This window comes from Salmo trutta, chromosome 17, assembly GCF_901001165.1.
Source record: "Salmo trutta chromosome 17, fSalTru1.1, whole genome shotgun sequence".
Classification (NCBI taxonomy): Eukaryota; Metazoa; Chordata; class Actinopteri; order Salmoniformes; family Salmonidae; genus Salmo; species Salmo trutta.
The window spans coordinates 28,502,992-28,522,624 of NC_042973.1; the positions used below are offsets into that span (position 1 = coordinate 28,502,992).

The 19,633-nt window shown below is 41.8% G+C and overlaps 1 protein-coding gene across 3 annotated transcripts; it reads left to right on the forward strand.

Annotated features, from left to right (window-relative positions):
• Positions 1–6,466: 6,466 nt before the first annotated feature.
• LOC115151983 (lysM and putative peptidoglycan-binding domain-containing protein 4-like) lies at positions 6,467–19,633 on the forward strand. Of its 3 annotated transcripts, XM_029696385.1 has the most exons (4): positions 6,476–6,597; positions 13,488–13,569; positions 13,970–14,248; positions 18,676–19,633. In XM_029696385.1, exons 3-4 carry the CDS (start codon positions 13,982–13,984, stop codon positions 19,273–19,275), a joined length of 867 nt encoding a protein of 288 aa, XP_029552245.1. In that variant the 5' UTR covers positions 6,476–6,597; positions 13,488–13,569; positions 13,970–13,981; the 3' UTR covers positions 19,276–19,633. The 3 variants fall into 3 exon arrangements, with proteins under 3 accessions (XP_029552246.1, XP_029552245.1, XP_029552244.1); XM_029696386.1 differs by lacking the exon at positions 13,488–13,569 and having other exon boundaries at positions 6,467–6,597; positions 13,973–14,248; XM_029696384.1 differs by lacking the exon at positions 13,488–13,569.

The window sequence follows — 19,633 nt, forward strand, 5'->3', positions numbered from 1 at the left end:
GTAGCCTGTTCTCTGGGCAGCCAAACAAGTAGAGCAGAGACTGCATAAAGTAGAGAATTCCGCACATGCGCAGAACTTCTCACCTTTAACTGTCGGGAAGAGGGGTCCAGAGAAGTCAGATCAGCAGCCACTCTGTTGTTGGCTTGTTCGCAACTTGGATTTTAAGCTGATTTTACACCCTCAGCTTTTATTTTCTTATCGCCCTACTTTTAAAGAGTCCTAGTTACATAGTCCAGTTACGCACTAGTGTTAATAATTTACCATGTAATATCATTTTTTAAAATGTTTTAGGCTTACTTTCTTTCCCCAGGTCCTGATCAACTTTCAAGCCTACCTGTGAGCGGCTCCTGCCCTCCCTCTAATCGGGATGTTATGTTACAGCAAAGATGATCTATTATATTGACAAGATAGTCGAGTGACCGCTCTAGTGATGGAAATACATGTCCTCAAAGATGGAAGACAGGCGGGATAGGAGGTGGGACCATTCTAGCCAATGAAAGGGCAGATACGCGTGAACAACCGGCACAACTCCGATATTAAGTATATCTTTTTTTAAGTTGCCGAAATGCCATGTGTGTTCAGTTATATCAGTGCATTCGTAACAACCTAAGCATTACTAAACTTCTCTTCGATCAAATAAGCCTCAAGTAGCAAATTAGAAATAACATTTTTTGTTGACCAAACTCGACACTCTCATTGACCTCCATAAAAATTTTTATCCTAATTTCGTGTTTTTTTGGCGGACTAAACCCTCTTGCTTCACTTCTTCCTCTCTGGTTACAGTCCTGGGGGATGTGACACAGGTAAACTGATGATATTTTCTTACTGACGTGAAGAAACACAAGTATTTCATTGCATTGAAAACTATCCACAGGGAAGGCAAGACAACATGAAATAGTTCATTCAGTAATCGAGAATCTCACCCTGTCAAAGTAATTTCACTCTTTTACCTCAAAATGTGTATTTCCTGACTGAACAGTAAGTAACTGGTTTGACTGAGAATAACATGATTCAATTAATGCCTTTTACAGTATGATTGGCTTAAACTGTTACAGGGGTTTTCTCGTTTGGTCAAAAGACCACCCTCCATCCTCTCTCTGCTGTGACTCCGGGTCACCAATAAGTGGTTCAGTAGTCGAGGAGGGTGTCAGTTCGTTAGTAGGCAAACAGAGGAGTGTCCTCCCTTCCTCGATAGCCACCTTTTATCGAGGATACTCATGTGTATCCTACCGAAGAAGAGTTTTGAAATCTGCCACACCCCCTTTGAATCAGCTTTTGTTTTGTCACAGAAAAACATGCACATGTTTAAAAACAATATGCTACTTATTGTTTTATCTATAAAGTGTATTGCACAACTAACTTAATTTGTTTTGATCAATTGACACATTTATTTTGGGACCCACCCCTGTAAATGTAATTTGCCTAATGATGCGGGAGTGGAGAAGGACTGTCTCATTTGAAGCACAGATTATCAGATACTCAAGTAGCCGCTCTACATTTCTTTAAAAAATGGAAGGCAGTCGGGAGGAAGCAAGATCAGGTGGGACCATTCTAGCCAATGAGAGGGCAGATACGCGTGTGAACAACATACACAACTCCGATATAAAGTGTTTTTTCTCAAAGTCGCCGGGATGTCACGTGTCCTACTTATATCAGTACACTCATAACAACCTAAGCATTACTAAAACTTATATTAGGCCAAATAAGCCACATGTAGCAAATAAGCCATTACATTTTTGTTGACCAAATTTGACACTCATTGACCTCCATACAAAAACTCCTTTGTGAGCAAAAAAAAACTAAAATTGCCACCTGCTGGAGAAAAAATATTTTGGACCCAGTTATCCTTGCTTTGCCTCTTCCTCTTTGCTTCAAGCAAGTACATTTCCATCCAAGTTCACTCTCCTCGCCAACTGTCCTCAATTACCTTTGACATTTTCCAAAAGGAGGTGAGAGAGGATGGAGGAGAGAGGATGCAGGTGGTGAGGAAATCGAATTGATAAAATGCCCTTTCCTTCTGCACTTGGAGGCATCAAGTGTAGCGTTCTTTCCCCAGAGAAGTTCTCATAAAGATGGGGCAGTACCTTCACCCTACTTGCCAACATTGATGAAATCTATATTGTGATCGGTGCATATTTTGTCACTTTACCCTACTACTCTGCAATTGTGTGCGTGCACCACAGACCTAGGATCAGATTCTTTACCCCCAACCTAACATTTTCCATAGAGGAATTATAAAATATCTGAATCATTGGGACAGGCAGTGGTCGAGGCAGTCAATATGGCTGTCTGTGCTGTGTGTCTGAAAAGATGCATCTATCATATTGACAAGCTGGTCAACCGACCACTCTAACATATGGGAATACATGTCCGCAAAGGTGAAAGGCAGTTGGGAGGAGGCGAGATCAGGCGGGAACATTCTAGCTAGCCATGTAGAAAACATATTAATACACTTGTAACAACCTAAGCATTATGAAACGTCTATTGATCTATTCAATCAAATAAGCCTCATCAAAATAATTAGTCACTTTTATATTGATCAAATTTGACACTCTCTCATTGTCCCCCATACAAAAACTCCTCTCTTGGTCTGCTTATGCTTAGTCGGCGAGGACAGGGGTGGGGTTGGAGGAAGATGGTGGATGGTGACGTTACACGAGGCCCGAAAGAAGGGCGTGAGGTACAAATCTTACAAACTGATGTCTGCGAAATACAAGCTGTGTACTTTCTCCTTTGAGTCAGGTACAGGAAAGATAATAACAGTACCTTCAGAAAGCATTCACACTCCTTGACTTTCCACATTTTGTTGTGTTACAGCTTGAATTTAAAATGAATTAAATTTATATTTTTTGTCACTGGCCTACACACAATACCCCATAATGTCAAAGTGGAATTGTGTTTTTCAAATTGTATTACAAATTAATTAACATTAAAAACCTGAAATGTCATGAGTCAATAAGTATTCAACCCCCAAGCCTAAAACAAATTGCTTAACAAGTTACATAATAAGTTGCATGGACTCTGTGCGCAATAATAGTGTTGAACATGATTTTTGAATCACTACCTCATCTCTGTACCCCACACATACAGATAATTGTAAGGTCCCTCAGTTGAGCAGTGAATTTCAAACGCAGATTCAACCAAAAAGGCCAGAGAGGTTTTCCAGTGCATCGCCAAGATTGGTAGATTGCTATAAAAAAAACAGACATTGAATATCCCTTTGAGCATGGTGAAGTTATTAATTACACATTGGATGGTGTATCAATACACCTAGTCACTACAAAGATACAGGCCTCCTTCCAAACTCAGTTGCCGGAAAGGAAGGAAACCACTCAGGAATTTCACCATGAGGCCAATGGTGACTTTAAAACAGTTACAGAGTTGAATGGCTGTGATATAAGAAAACTGAGGGTGGGTCAACAACATTGTAGTTACTCCACGTTACTAAGCTAATTGACAGAGTGAATACAAGGAAGCCTAAACAGAATAAAACATTTACAAAACATGCATCCTGTTTGCAACAAAGCACTGAAGTAATAATGCAAAACTAATTGTCCTAAACACAAATTGTTATGTTTGGGGCAAATCCAATACAACACATTACTGATTACATTACTGAGTACCACTCTCCATATTTTCAAGCATAGTGGTGGCTGCATCATATTATGGGCATGCTTGTAATCATTAAGGACTGGGGAGTTGTTCAGGTTAAAAAATAAATGGAATGGAGCTCAGCACAGGCAAAATCCTAGAGGAAAACCTGGTTCAGTCAGTTTTCCACCAGACACTCTGAGATTAATTGACCTTTCAGCAGGACAATAATCTAAAACACAAGGCCAAATGTTCACTGGAGTTGCTTACAAAGAAGACAGTGAATGTTCCGGAGTGGCCGAGTTACAGTTTTGAGTAAAATTTTGTTGAAAATCTATGGCTAGCCCTGAAAATGGTTGTCTAGCAATGTTAAGCAACCAATTTGACAGAGAATTTTAAAAATAATAAATGGGCAAATGTTGCCCTATCCAGGTGTGGGAAGCTCTGAGATTTATCAAGAAAGACTCACAGCTGTAATTGCTGCCAAAGGTGCTTCTACAAAGTATTGACTCAGGTGTGTGAATACTTATATAAATGTTATATTTCTGTATTTCATTTTCAATAAATTTGCAAACATTTCTAAAAGCATGTTCTCACTCTTGTTATTTAATCAATTTTGAATTCAGGCAGTAACACAACAAAATGTGGAATAAGTCAAGGGGTATGAATACTTTCTGAAGTACAGTACATGCTCCTCTCCTGAAAACCCTGAGCAGTCAATGGAAATTGAACCTGACAAAAGTGAATAGGAAGAACCTGCGCTGACAGGTGAGGTCAAGGCTTCCGAGCCTTGCTCCAAGTATCAAGCAAATGTCCAAAATGACTCTGGCCCAGTGGGAGCATGATTTGTGAAGAAAGTGGATCCATGCCTTTCGGCCAATCTATTTGTGGTATGAAGCTGAGTGAAGAAGGAGCTGGGATCTGTCAATTAGGTCAAAGTATCCAGAAATTGACTTATGTTTTTTTTTTGTGTTTGTGTGTCTGCTGCTCAGAGGGAGAGGGCATTGTGTGTTTCGCGACTCGGGACTAGAGCTGTGTGCTCCTTTCTCTCCAGAGCAGAGCGCCACTGAAAGGAGTGTTAACTGGGGTGGCGTTGAGTGTGGAGGTGGATCTACTGAAGTTTGGTGCGACGCAGACATGGAGGCGAGGAGCGCGAGACTGTGAAGACCCTGTCTGTCGTTCTGAGTTTTGAAGCAGAGGGTTTGCCGGATAAAGTCATGCTAGGGTATAGAAGTTATTCTGTGAATGCTTTTGTTTTCCGATCCCACTAAGTTATTTCAGGGGCCAAGTTTATGGTCATGTTGCAGCAGTATGTAGGAGGGAGATTCCGAGGTGTTAGAAGTGTGTAAAAGGGCATGAGATAAAAGGAGTGTGTAGCATTGAGGAAAGTAGTGGTATGTGTTAATTGTAGGGGTGCCCATGGGGCTGGGGATCAGAAATATCGTGTCCGAGAGAGGCAGGTTGAGGTTTCCAGGGTTCGAGTTGTGCAGAAGTTGTCATATGCTGAGGCAGTGAAGAAAGTAGAGGAAGATGGGTCAAGGGGGAGGGATCCTGAGAGGAGTGGTGTGAGTAGTAGATCTGTACCAGTACAGAGTGATAAACCAACAAGTGATATATGTTTCAGTAAGATTTAATTTTTTGCATTTATAGCAATGGTGATCAACTGTACTATAGGTGTAGCGTGGTTCGTTCTGCGTTGTGTACTTTTAATCAGGACACTGCCACAACTGGAATTATGATGGTTGAATCATGTTTATTGGTCCTGCACACGAAGAGACAACACACAATAGGTTAGCCCTCGGTGCAGTCACAGCTCTCAGGCACCTTGCTAGCTGAAGGTCCGGCAAAAGAGCGGGAACTGCATACATACATTCAGTGCCCATCAGCACACTATACAATACAGTTAAAATTATATACAACATATTCGGAACAAAATAAAAGACATACCTGCACACGAAGAGACAACACAAAATAGGTTAGCCCTCGGTGCAGTCACAGCTCTCGGGCACCTGCGTGACCACATAGCAACTCACTCAAACACGGTCCCAAATACTCCCGAGTTACAATAGGTACCCTAATTAGCGAGCTTGGTGAAAGTTAACATAAATCTTTATAATTGTTCACATTGTAACAAACTCTATAATTGCGTAACAGCACTTTATGTAACTTTACCACAGTTTTATATTGCCAAATTACGGCGCCAAGGACAACATACCTTGCTAGCTGAAGGTCCGGCAAAAGAGAACGATAAAAGGGTCCGTAAGTACGGATAACCCGCGATGGACCAAACCAAAATATACAAACTTTTACAATTAGGTGTATTTACAATATAGATATCAAAAAATGTTTGTACACCGAAAAATAACATTAACTATGCTGCTGTAATTAAATAAAGAAAACACATTGAATTATTATTATTGTTACTAACTTATTAACATCCCCTCTTGCCCTGGCCTACTTGAACTGTCCTTGCGTGCAACTTGGTGCATAATCTAGGGGAACAACATCACTCTACTACATAGGGATGGAACATAAGTTGCAGAAAATTGATGTTGTGGTGGCAGGTGCAGAGAGGTATTTGGGTGTGCTTGACCTGACATCAGAGTTACAGGGTGTTTTGAGTGGTGGTGTCCCATCCTTTCAAGGCTGTTGGCCTGAAGTAGGACTAAATAGTGAAGTACAGTGCTTATTTTTTAGATAAATATTTTTTGGGGTGACTGTAGTTTTAGATTGTAGTTTATTTAATAAATAAAAAAATCAAGCAAAGTATAAGGGAGTTATACTCCATTCTAGTAGGTGGCGGTAATTCAACATTGGATGCCAACCGACGTTAAACCTCATCGAAGAAGAAAAACGAACAAAGCATTGTCTGCCGGAAAACTACACGAAGAAGAAAAACTATGCCTTAGACTGTATTTCCCAACGCTGAAAGGAGAGTCCCGTCTTTGCAGTTCTGTAAAAAGTGAGAATTGACACTATGGGAAAACTGGACGAGTTACTTTTAAGGTGAGTTGCATGCGCAAACCTTATTAGCCAATCTGATATGAATAATTGTACATTTTATTTTTCAGATTGATTGATAAACATTTGGTTCAAGCTAGCTACTGCAATGTGTTAGGTAAATTTGGCTATGTCACGTCCACAGTCCGTGAGTGAAGTAAGTAAAGTTAAGTGTGCAAGGTCAAAATATATTCGGCCTGTTAGCTAACTTGAACAGCTAGCTGTTACTAGCTACGTACCAGTCGCCACGCAACTTGCTGGTTATTTTGTTAATCTGTTTTCGTGTTGATAGTATGTATAGTAGCTAGCTAAAGATTGTCATAGTTTTTATGAAGCAACAGGTCAGACATGAAGTTAACGTTAGCTAGTCACATGTATAACTAGTAGGTACAGCAGCTAGACGACAAATCTCAACTCCAGGTAGTTATGTATCTACCTGGAGTTGAGATTTCTCAGCTAATTCACAACACATCGAGACTAGTTTCAGGATTGTATGTCTGTTGCATGTATGCAACTTTGCATGGTCTGACTAGGTACTTTAAATGTGTTACGTAACGCGACATATGTGATAACTAGCTAGCTCTCGAAAACCCTTAACTTTACATAGTATAGAGGTTTTAGCGGTAACATTCGCCCACGGTTGGCTCCATGTGAACTACAATTTCGAAGTTGTGTTTAAAGGTTTAGAAACGTCTAATCATTGTTTTCGAAACATATGCTGATGTGCCGCTTATGTCATGTCGGCGAGAATGTTTTTCAAATAAAGATACTTACTGTAGTAGTTTTGCACAAATCCACAAGCTGTGTGTGCCTCCAGTTGACGAACTACACTTACTCTCCAGGTATTAGTGATGGGTCTAAGAGCCGGCTCTTGTAGGTGAACTTTGGGAGCCGGCTCGCATATCAGAAGAGCCGAATCTATTTATAAAACAATTAAGATATGAATAATCAAAATATTTAAATTAATAGAATTAACTAATTCAAAGAACGACTTAAAAAAAAAATATATATATATATATATAGCCCAATGCTCAAGAGCACACACATTCGTTCTGTCTTCTAAGACTTCTCACATGTTGTTCCTGTCAGTCAGACACACAGTGTCAACCAATGAACCAAAGATGCGTGAGGGAGGGCCGAGCCAACTCACTCAGTCACACATTTAGCAGCCGAGTAGAGGGAGGAAGGACAGCTGGAAAATGAGTCAGAAGCACAGTAGCATTTGGTTGCATTTTAATAATGTAGACAATGTTAGAGCACAGTGTATAATTTGCCAAAACAAAATCTCATATAAAGCCGGTTCTACGCACAACCTACACCGGCATATGCGAACTGTGCACCCAACTGTGAAGGTAGCTGTAGCGGAGCTTCGAGATACTAGCGGGCCTGCTAGTGATAGTGGTGGAGCCAGCACCTCCACACGTGGAGATGTATCCACTCAGTCAAGTAGGCCTACTCCGTGACCCACAGCAATGCAGTCTTCTATGGACCACTCTATGCCAAAGTCTATGTCTGTAGCAAAACAAGGCCAAATTGATATTGCATTGGCTAAAATGATTGCCACCGATTTCCAGCCATTTTCGATCGTGGAGGACAGAGGTTTTAGAAATTGTAGCAATACTCTAAATCCAATGTATGCAATTCCAAGCAGGAAAACCCTTTCAAAGTCACTTATTCCACAACTGTACGAGAGCACACAGGATTCAGTGAGGGAAAGAGTCCAAAAAGCTACTGCAGTTAGCCTTACCACAGACTGCTGGACATCAAGGGTAACCACTTGTTACATATCACTTCATTGAAGATTTTTCGATGTCTAGCTGTCTTCTGGACTGCTTTTAGTTCAGCAACAGACACCTCAGATAACTTGGCAGAGGAACTGTTGAGTGGCCAGACAATGACAAGTAGATGGAAAAGTGGTCTGTTGTGTTAACGACAATGCAGCTAACATAACCAAAGCCATACATTTTAAAATGGACCCATCATCCATATCTTGCCCACACAATCAACCTGATTGTAAGAGATGCTCTGAAGTTGATGAAACCCACTGTGGACAAAGTGAAAGCAGCTGTGGAATGCTTCCACAGGAGCACAGTAGGTGCTGAAAAACTAAAGTCTACACAACGCCAGATGGGGATGCCTGAGCTGAGGTCTAAACAAGACTGCACTACAAGGTGGAATTCAACATTGTATATGTTGAAGCGGCTTCTTGAGTCAAAGGATGCCATCATCTCTACCCTGGCCATTGTCAATGCACCTGTTGATGCTCTGACCCAAGAGGAATGGGAGGTGGTGGAGGAGGTGTGCAGAGTCCTGGAACCCTTTGAGCAGGTCACTGTGGAGATCAGTGGAAATCAGTACAGTAAGCAGTTATTACTACATCATTATTTAATCCAGTATTATATATGTAGATGAGAATGTAGTATCAGTAGACAAAACATGAACCTGAACTAATAAATTACTGTTCTCTTTTCAGCTATGTGACAACCTCAAAAATGATACTCCTGTTTAAGGGTCTGCAGTGAATCACAGCCAGCCGCCAGAGAGAAGAAAATGTAACCACAGGACATGTGACAGAGTTGATGGACACCCTATGTTCATCAATTGACAGAAAGTTCCACAGAATGGAATATAATCACATGCTATCAGAAACCGCTGCACTTGACCCCAGGTTTAAGAAGTTAGCCTTCAGTGATGCCAGAGCGATTGGTGAGGCTCTTCAAAGAATAGCCTCAGCAGCAGGGAGGGACAGCCCCAGCAGTCAGCTGGCTCAGGCACCAGGGCAACAGAGAAGAGGGATCAGATGGAGCAGAAGCACCAGCAGTAGTGCCACAAACGTCTGCTGTTTGGATGCTGTTTGACGAGAGAGCAACTGGGGATGCAGCACAAAGGAATCCCTCAGCAGATGCCATAATGGAGGTCCAATCCTATTTGGAGGAGCCCCTCCAAAGATCTGCAGATCCTCTGAGCTGGTGGAAGAACAAGGCCTCTGCCTACCCACGGCTTACTAAAGTCATGACAGGGAGACTCTGCACACTGGTCACATCTGTTCCCTCTGAGAGGGTCTTCTTGAAAACAGGACAAACGGGACAAAATCTCTCAAAAGCAAAATATGGTCAGCATTGCTGTGTGCTGCTGGTTATAACATGGCAATAAAAAAGAGAGAGAAAAGAGTTTTGCACATTGTTTTTTATTTTTCTTTATGGTGCAATATACTATTATGCTTTTTGTAGATAGTATTAGTTTTGAATGGTTAGATGTATATGCACTAGTTTTGAATGGTTAGATGTATATGCACTTTGTTTATATACACTGCTCAAAAAAATAAAGGGAACACTAAAATAACACATCCTAGATCTGAATGAATGAAATAATCTTAAATACTTTTTTGTTTACATAGTTGAATGTGCTGACAACAAAATCACACCAAAATAATCAATGGAAATCCAATTTATCAACCCATGGAGGTCTGGATTTGGAGTCACACTCAAAATTAAAGTGGAAAACCACACTACAGGCTGATCCAACTTTGATGTAATGTCCTTAAAACAAGTCAAAATGAGGCTCAGTAGTGTGTGTGTGTGTGGCCTCCACGTGCCTGTATGACCTCCCTACAATGCCTGGGCATGCTCCTGATGGGGTGGCGGATGGTCTCCTGAGGGATCTCCTCCCAGACCTGGACTAAAGCATCCGCCAACTCCTGGACAGTCTGTGGTGCAACGTGGCGTTGGTGGATGGAGCGAGACATGATGTCCCAGATGTGCTCAATTGGATTCAGGTCTGGGGAACGGGCGGGCCAGTCCATAGCATCAATGCCTTCCTCTTGCAGGAACTGCTGACACACTCCAGCCACATAAGGTCTAGCATTGTCTTGCATTAGGAGGAACCCAGGGCCAACCGCACCAGCATATGGTCTCACAAGGGGTCTGAGGAACTCATCTCGGTACCTAATGGCAGTCAGGCTACCTCTGGCGAGCACGTGGAGGGCTGTGCGGCCCCCCCAAAGAAATGCCACACCATGACTGACCCACTGACAAACCGGTCATGCTGGAGGATGTTGCAGGCAGCAGGACGTTCTCCACGGCGTCTCCAGACTCTGTCACATCTGTCACGTGCTCAGTGTGAACCTGCTTTCATTTGTGAAGAGCACCGGGCGCCAGTGACGAATTTGCCAATCTTGGTATTCTCTGGCAAATGCCAAACGTCCTGCACGGTGTTGGGCTGTAAGCACAACCCCCACCTGTGGACGTCGGGCCCTCATACCACCCTCATGGAGTCTGTTTCTGACCGTTTGAGCAGACACATGCGTATTTGTGGCCTGCTGGAGGTCATTTTGCAGGGCTCTGGCAGTGCTCCTCCTTGCACAAAGGCGGAGGTAGCGGTCCTGCTGCTGGCTTGTTGCCCTCCTACGGCCTCCTCCACGTCTCCTGATGTACTGGCCTGTCTCCTGGTAGCGCCTCCATGCTCTGGACACTACGCTGACAGACACAGCAAACCTTCTTGCCACAGCTCGCATTGATGTGCCATCCTGGATGAGCTGCACTACCTGAGCCACTTGTGTGGGTTGTTGACTCCGTCTCATGCTACCACTAGAGTGAAAGCACCGCCAGCATTCAAAAGTGACCAAAACATCAGCCAGGAAGCATAGGAACTGAGAAGTGGTCTGTGGTTACCACCTGCAGAACCACTCCTTTATTGGGGGTGTCTTGCTAATTGCCTATAATTTCCACCTGTTGTCTATTCCATTTGCACAACAGCATGTGAAATTTATTGTCAATCGGTGTTGCTTCCTAAGTGGACAGTTTGATTTCACAGAAGTGTGATTGACTTGGAGTTACATTGTGGTGTTTAAGTGTTCCCTTTATTTTTTTGAGCAGTATTCATAAAAATGTATACTTTAAATGCAAATGTTTTAATAGCATTCTTTTTCATAACAAACCAATGCATTTTTATTTTTTTTTAACACCAATCATAGTCAAACTATCACAAACTGTTTGACTTGAAAAAATACAAAACATATTTTTTAAAGAGCCGTTTGGGAGCCAAAAGAGCCGTCTCTTTTTGGTGAGCTGAGCCGAACGAGCCGGCTCATTGAAAAGAGCCGGAATGCCCATCACTACCAGTTATGCTTACACACAGGTGTTCGGAGCATGCTAGATAGTAGGGAGGTAACGACGTTACAGGTACACCTATTCATACGGTACAGGGACCTCTGTTCGGTCCACACTGTGAACCCAAATGAATACATAAAAAACATGTAAACACTAGGCCTATAAACTATGCCTATGCTGAATTATATATATGCCTCAAGTAAATCTGAGCTGAAAAACATTTTAGGCTAATCTGTTAAAACAACTAGAGCTACGCACGTTGTAATCAAAATTGGCACATTACAAACTATTCTTTTGTGAGGTGCAGCCTGGACTAGTTATGTATGATGGCGAGCGGTGAGGTCTAAACCAGGAGGATTCTCCATCGTCAAAATCTTCAGTTTGGGAACTCCTGTAATGAAGCAGCTAATCGTTTGGGGGACTGCAGTTCGCAATGCATTCCACCAAGTGTCGTTCACAATCTAGTCCCGTTGCGGCCACCACAAATAGACCTTGTTTGAACTGTATCAAGAAATAATCTTATTTGTATGCCTAGCAATCAACAAATGTACATTGTTTAAAGCACACTTTTACAAATCTGTCATAGATGACAGCTCCAATAAGCCCCCTATGGTGAAGGACATTTTTATATTTTAGTCATTTAACAGACACACTTATCCAGAGCAATTAGGATTAAGTGCCTTGCTCAAGGGCACAACGACAGATTTGTCATTATTTTGTCATCTATCCGGCTTGGGGATTCAAACCAGCAACCTTTCGGTTTCTGGCCCAACGCTCTTAACTCTAGACTATCTGAATTCTGACTCTTGAGTTTTCAGTTCACCGGGAGGGGGTTCTGCTTGCTCTGGGCATTACTGACTCAAATTAACAAAATTAATCGAACGATTCGTTCTTTTGACTGACCGACTCAGTCAGTAAAAAGAGGCAAACTTCCCATCACTAGTGGGAACCCTAACCCTATAAAGTTGTATAGTAATTTTGCCTTAAAAAGAACAAAATATTTACTGCTAATGTGAAAAATATGTTACTTATGTTTCCAAAACCGTACCGCAAGCAGTGCATTTTAACATTCAGAACGACCAGAAGATACTGTCATCAATGGGCACTAAAGCAGTTAAGGTCTATGAATGGGTTATCCGATAACTAGCTAGCAATGTTTCCACACTTAACTTTACAAGGTAGCTAGCATATACAAAACACCACCATATATTTTTCAACTAACCTGCTCTTGGAGATACTTTCTTTTGTTCTTGATTCGGGGAAAAGTTTTATCTAAAATGTCGGTGTCCAGTTGCAGGTGGTTCTACAAAAACCAGAGAACACATGGATTTAATATCTTTGAGTTGAGTGGGTAACATGGGCGCTGTCTCATTTTAATAGCTGGGTTGCTCTGCCATATGACTAACTTCAAATTAGGTTCAAGAAACATTGGGAAATGGCAGCACTCCAAAAAGTTTTTTAAAAGGACAAAAAGACATGAAATTAGGTGCCGACAACTTTTTGTACTAAATGAAAACAAAAACGTTTTTGGAGTGCTGCCGTTTCCCAAAGTTTCTGGAACTTGGGATTTCATTTAATATTAAATCCAAGTTTTGTATCGAGTGAGTGTGTACATCCTTTGTTTTGGTTGCAATGTGACGTGCTGTCATCTTCACGTTGCTGTGTCTCATGGAAACGACTAGTCCCTGAAAAGATGCTGGGAAATGCTAGATGTGCTGCAGCTAAGATGGCGAGGAACCTCCTCACGTGGTACAAAACATGGATTTAATATCTTTCCGTTTTTTGTAGAACCATCTGCAACTGGACACTGACATTTTAAAGGATAACCTTTTTCCCGAATCAAGAACGAAAAAGGTATCGCCAAGAGCAGGTTAGTTGAACAATCTATGGAAGCATTTTGTATAAGCTGCCCTGTAACGTCAAGTATGGAAATATCGTTATCACATATCTCGCGTAACACACTGTCTAAGAGTAGACTAGCTATAGCTGAGTAAAGGCATAGGTAGCTCTCCATTTAGAGAGGTTGTAAGTGGCTTTGGTAAAGGTACACTTATTGCTGTAAAGTTGATGTCAGTTGAGCTAATGAAGAATATAAAAAATAAGGGAATTAGAGTTAGGCTAACTTACTGTTCAAACAATGTACTTGTGATTTGTTTCTATAGCTAGTGCAGACAGTCTGAGGTATTTTTGTATGCAGTTTTACATGGCAAACTACTTATTATAAAACCCTTATCACACTTGATAATTTTGTGTCTTCTTTCCACCTAAAGTAGCTAGTTGTGATGTGGAGAGGAGACCTTGTTCCCCGGGCCTTCCAGGCCCCAGTGGATGTCCATGCTAGTGTAGATGGCCAGGTGTACATGTTCAGGAACGGCCAGCCAAATGACTCTGCAGGCTCTTCAGAGGAAGATGAGTTCAATGTGATGGCGCTTAGGCCCCGGGGGCGGCAGGAGCCGGACCAGGACAGACTGGGCAGCCTCATGCTGCTGGAGAGGGATGTATTGGTTGGGGACAACCTCAACAAACTTGCTCTGCAATATGGCTGCAAGGTAAGTCCTGGAGCCCATTTATTTGCTGTCAGCAAACTGTACATAGTGTACTGTACACTTAACGTCAGGCAATGTACATATAGGTGACTGCCAAAATAAAGGAAACACCAGCATAAAGTGTCTTAATAGGGAATTGGGCCACCACGTGTTGCCAGAACAGCTTCAATGTGCCTTGGCAAAGATTCTACTAGTGTCTAGAACTCTATTGGAGGGATGCAACACCATTCTTCCACAAAGAATTCCATAATCTGGTGTTTTGTTGATGGTGGTGGAAAATGCGGTCTCAGGTGCTGCTCCTGATTCTCCCATAACTTTTCAATTTGGTTCAGATTTTATGACAAACACACACACACACTAGGGATGTGCATCTTTCCCTTTCAAGACGATTCAATACGTATCTATGTAGATACATTGGCTACGATAAAGGAACAAAACGTTTCAGCTTGAAACAATTCGATGCGATTCGGTTAGATTGGAGAACGAATCGATTCGATGCATTAACGTTTGCATAAATACATACATTTTCCATTGTAAATTCAAGTCTTCTGCTGATGGGGTTCATGAGCTAGACCTCTCTGAGCTGGATCGGTCTGTGTGAATGTAAATTATGTATGTACTATGTAGGCAGAAAAAGTGTTTGAGCTAGTAATGTATCAATATTTTACAAATGAGCTATGACATAGCCTGACATAGCCTATAGTGCTATATTAAATCAAAATCTAATTTTATTTGTCACATACACATGGTTAGCAGATGTTAATGCGAGTGTAGCGAAATGCTTGTGCTTCTAGTTCCGACCATGCAGTAATATCTAACAAGTAATCTAACCTAGCAATTTCACAACTACCACCTTATACACACAAGTGTAAAGGAATGAATAAGAATATGTACATAAAAATATATGAGCGATGGCCAAACGGCATAGGCAAAATTCAGTAGATGGTATAGAGTACAGTATATACATATGAGATGAGTAATGTAGGGTATGTAAACATTTATATAAAGTGGCTAGTGATACATTTATTACATACATTTTTTCATTAGAGTGGCTAGAGATGAGTCAGTATGTTGGCAGCAGCCACTTAATGTTAGTGATGGCTGTTTAACAGTCTGATGGCCTTGAGATAGAAGCTGTTTTTCAGTCTCTCGGTCCCCGCTTTGATGCACCAGTACTGACCTGACCTTCTGGATGATAGCAGGGTAAACAGGCAGTGGCTCGGGTGGTTGTTGTCCTTGATGATCTTTTTGGTCTTCCTGTGACATCGGGTGGTGTAGGTGTCCTGGAGGGCAGGTAGTTTGCCATCGGTGATGCGTTGTGCAGACCTCACTACCCTCAGGAGAGCCTTACTGTTGTGGGCGGAGCAGTTGCCGTACCAGGCGGTGATACAGCCCGACAGGATACTCTCGATTGTGCATCTGTAAAAGTTTGTGTTTTTGGTGACAAGCCGAATTTCTTCAGCCTCCTGAGGTTGAAGAGGCGCTGCTGTGCCGCCTTCACCACGCTGTCTGTGTGGGTGGACCATTTCAGTTTTTCAGTGATGTGTATGCCGAGGAACTTTCCACCTTCTCCACTACTGTTTCGTCGATGTGGATAGGGGGCTGCTCCCTCTGCTGTTTCCTGAAGTCCACGATCATCTCCTTTGTTTTGTTGACATTGAGTGTGAGGTTATTTTCCTGACACCACACGCCGAGGGCCCTCACCTCCTCCCTGTTGGCCATCTCGTCGTTGTTGGTAATCAAGCCTACCACTGTAATGTCGTCTGCAAACTTGATGATTTGAGTTGGAGGCGTGCATGGCCACGCAGTCATGGGTGAACAGGGAGTACAGGAGAGGGCTGAGAACGCACCCTTGTGAGCTTAATGACGAGTTTGGAGGGTACTATGGTGTTAAATGCTGAGCTGTAGTCGATGAACAGCATATTATAGCACAACTTTAGATTTCAAACCATCTCAGAATGCTTTTTATGGTTCTGAAGTTTTTAGTGATTTCCTCTCGTTTTCGGCCATGCACTGCACCTCACAAAAGGGATTGCTGTACTCGTTATACAGGGTAGTGTTGATCATTTCATATCTAAAAATGGCCATATACACTGATTGTTTAAAGCAAAACTATTTCTGATGGTGAACCGGAACAATCAAAATAAACTCTATTGTAAGCCCTGTTCAGCAGGTATAGCCAGATGAGTTGTCTCCGGTAGCTTACTTTTATTTCTGTAAAACACCATTTTCAACAGCGTAGTTAACAATAAATTACATAGGTTGTCAGTAGGGATGCAAATCTGTCAATTGTTGCAGACTAACCAACCCCCTTTAACCTGTTAACCTCTCTCGGATATGTGGGACGAAATCGTCCCACCTAGTCAACAGCCAGTGGAATCGAGTGGCGCGATATTCAAAAACCTTAAATGCTATAACTTCAATTTCTCAAACATATGACTATTTTACACCATTTTAAAGACAAGACTCTCGTTAATCTAACCACATTGTCCGATTTCAAAAAGGCTTTACAACGAAAGCAAAACATTAGATTATGTCAGGAGAGTACCCAGCCAGAAATAATCACACACCCATTTTTCAAGCTAGCATATAATGTCACAAAAACCAAAACCACAGCTAAATGCAGCACTAACCTTTGATCTTCATCAGATGACACTCCTAGGACATTGTTATACAATACATGCATGTTTTGTTCAATCAAGTTCATATTTATATAAAAAAACAGCTTTTTACATTAGCATGTGACGTTCAGAACTAGCAAACATACCAAAAACTTGTGGTGAATTTACTAAATTACTCACGATAAACGTTCACAAAAAACATAATTATTTTAAGAATTATAGATACAGAACTCCTTTATGCAATCGCGGTGTCAGATTTTAAAATAGTTTTTCGGTAGAACTCCCAATAGCTTTTTGGTTGAAGTAGAACTCCCAGGACTTCTACTTCAACCACAAATGTTGTTTTGGTTCAAAATAATCCATAGTTATGTTCAAATATCCTCTGCGTTCAGGTCCCTATCCGAACGGTGACGCGCGGACGCATGTCGTGACAAAAAAATTCAAAATATTCCATTACCGTACTTCGAAGCATGTCAAACGCTGTTTAAAATCAATTTTTATGCGATTTCTCTCGTAAAATAGCGATAATATTCCGACCGGGAGACGTTTTCGTTCAAAGACTGAAAGAAGAAAATTGTGTCTTCACGTGCACGTGCGCATCCGTGTCATTGTTCTCAGATCGACCACTTTCCAAATGCACTACTGTTTTTCAGCCAGGGACTGCAGAGTCATCATTCCCCGTTCTGGCGCCTTCTGAGAGCCTATGGGAGCCTTAGAAAATGTCACGTTACAGCAGAGATCCTCTGTTTTTGATAAAGAGGCTATAGAAGGCCAAGAAATGGTCAGAGAGGGAACTTCCTGTATAGAATCTTCTCAGGTTTTGGCCTGCCAAATGAGGTCTGTTATACTCACAGACACCATTCAAACAGTTTTAGAAACTTTAGGGTGTTTTCTATCCAAATCAAACAATTATATGCATATTCTAGTTTCTGGGCAGGAGTAATAACCAGATTAAATCAGGTAAGTTTTTTATCCGGATGTGAAAATACTGCCCACTACCCAAGAGAGGTTAACAAACGTCAAAATATTTACTTTCGACCAAGACACTGTTCTTGTTTCATGACAGAGATTTGTTTAATTCTTAAACTAATTTTAATTCCACAAAGTTATGCAAATTAACCTAAAGACTGATAAGCATGACCGGCTAACCGTTAATATCCTTAGTTGGCACTCGACTAATAATGCCTAACATCACCCAAGCCTACATTGCGTTGGTAAGCGCTCGAAGCTGGGCAGTGCTCATTTTGAGTAGGCTACTGATATTGCCTGGGGTTGTTCAGCATGCAAAATTACTTGTAGCTCAATATCAACACCATTATATGCAGTTTGACACTGAAGGAGAGGATGCGTCAGTTGACACAAGATGAGGTAGGCTTGTTTTTAGAAGGTAAAAATAATGTAATATGAGCCCCCCAAAAAAATGTGATCCGGTGATTCAATGCATGCTACATTTGGTTCGGTTTGGGGTTCGTGGACTGATGCACTTCTATCTTTAACATTTGAATCGGGGACCACACACACACCCTTTAAGCCCCCTATGCTCCCACTTTCAAAGTCATTGAGATTTCTTCTAGCCCTGGAAGCCAAAATAATTGGCAACTGGGCATTTTATACATGACCCTAAGCATAATGGAATGTTAATTGCTTAATTCAGGAACCACATCCGTGTGGAAGCAACTTCTTTCAAAGTAACGTTTCCCTCATGTACTCGTGTTTTTATTTTGGCAGTTACCTGTATGTGTCTGCATAGGCTACTGATAATGTGTGCTCACATTATGCCAATATTGACTCTCTTCTTCCTCTCAACAGGTGGCTGACATAAAGAGGGTGAACAACCTGATTCAGGAACAGGATATGTTTGCATTGAAATCAATCAAAATCCCTGTGAAGAAACACAGCTTATTGACTGAGGCTAACACAGAACACAGAACCTCAAATTCATCCACACCACCACCTCAGCTACAGGACAGACCTACAGCCAGCTCCCCTGGTAGGCCACATCTACAGGAGTACACTGACTTCCTCAAGGAAGTGGATCATGACATCGAGAGACTGATTCAAACCACAGATGCACAGGATGTGTTTTTTTTAGAGGCCGTGGAGCGGCCACAAAATCTGGGCTACAGAGGCCAGCGCTTGACCAGCTATGGAGCAGACTGGGGCATCCAGTGGTGGAACGCTGTGGTGGCCATGCTCCTGATAGGCATTATCCTGCCTGTCTTTTATGTTGTTTATATCAAAACACAAGATACTGGAGTGCCTGCTGCTGTAGCTACCACAAACAACTCTGGGACAGGCCTCATCACAGAAAGCCCTAGGAGCACTTTTAGCAGCCAGGAAAGTGTCCCTCAGTCTGAACGAACCAAACACATAATACAGGGAAAGAATGTCTATGGACTTCATGCTTAACTTCACTTTAAATCCCAAATCAGTGTTCTGCTTAAAGGTCATCAAGGAAGTGTTGCCGTGTAACATTTCTTTACAAAAGATTGAAGTTGTAGTATGGATTTCTGTAAGTGTTTTATCAGACATTGGACTTCATGGTTTCAGATGTTGTGTGCCTTATTAGATGTCTGACTTATCCAGTCAATGGTTCTTTCTTCTTTGTGCTAATTATTTTGAAGACATTTTAACACGTTTGCTGTGTGACAACCTTACAACTGCAATTGAATATGGATATTCAGTTTCGGACATACAGACATTTGTATGTGTGGGGTACAGAGATGAGGTAGTCATTTTAAAAAAAATAGTGTTAAACACTATTGCA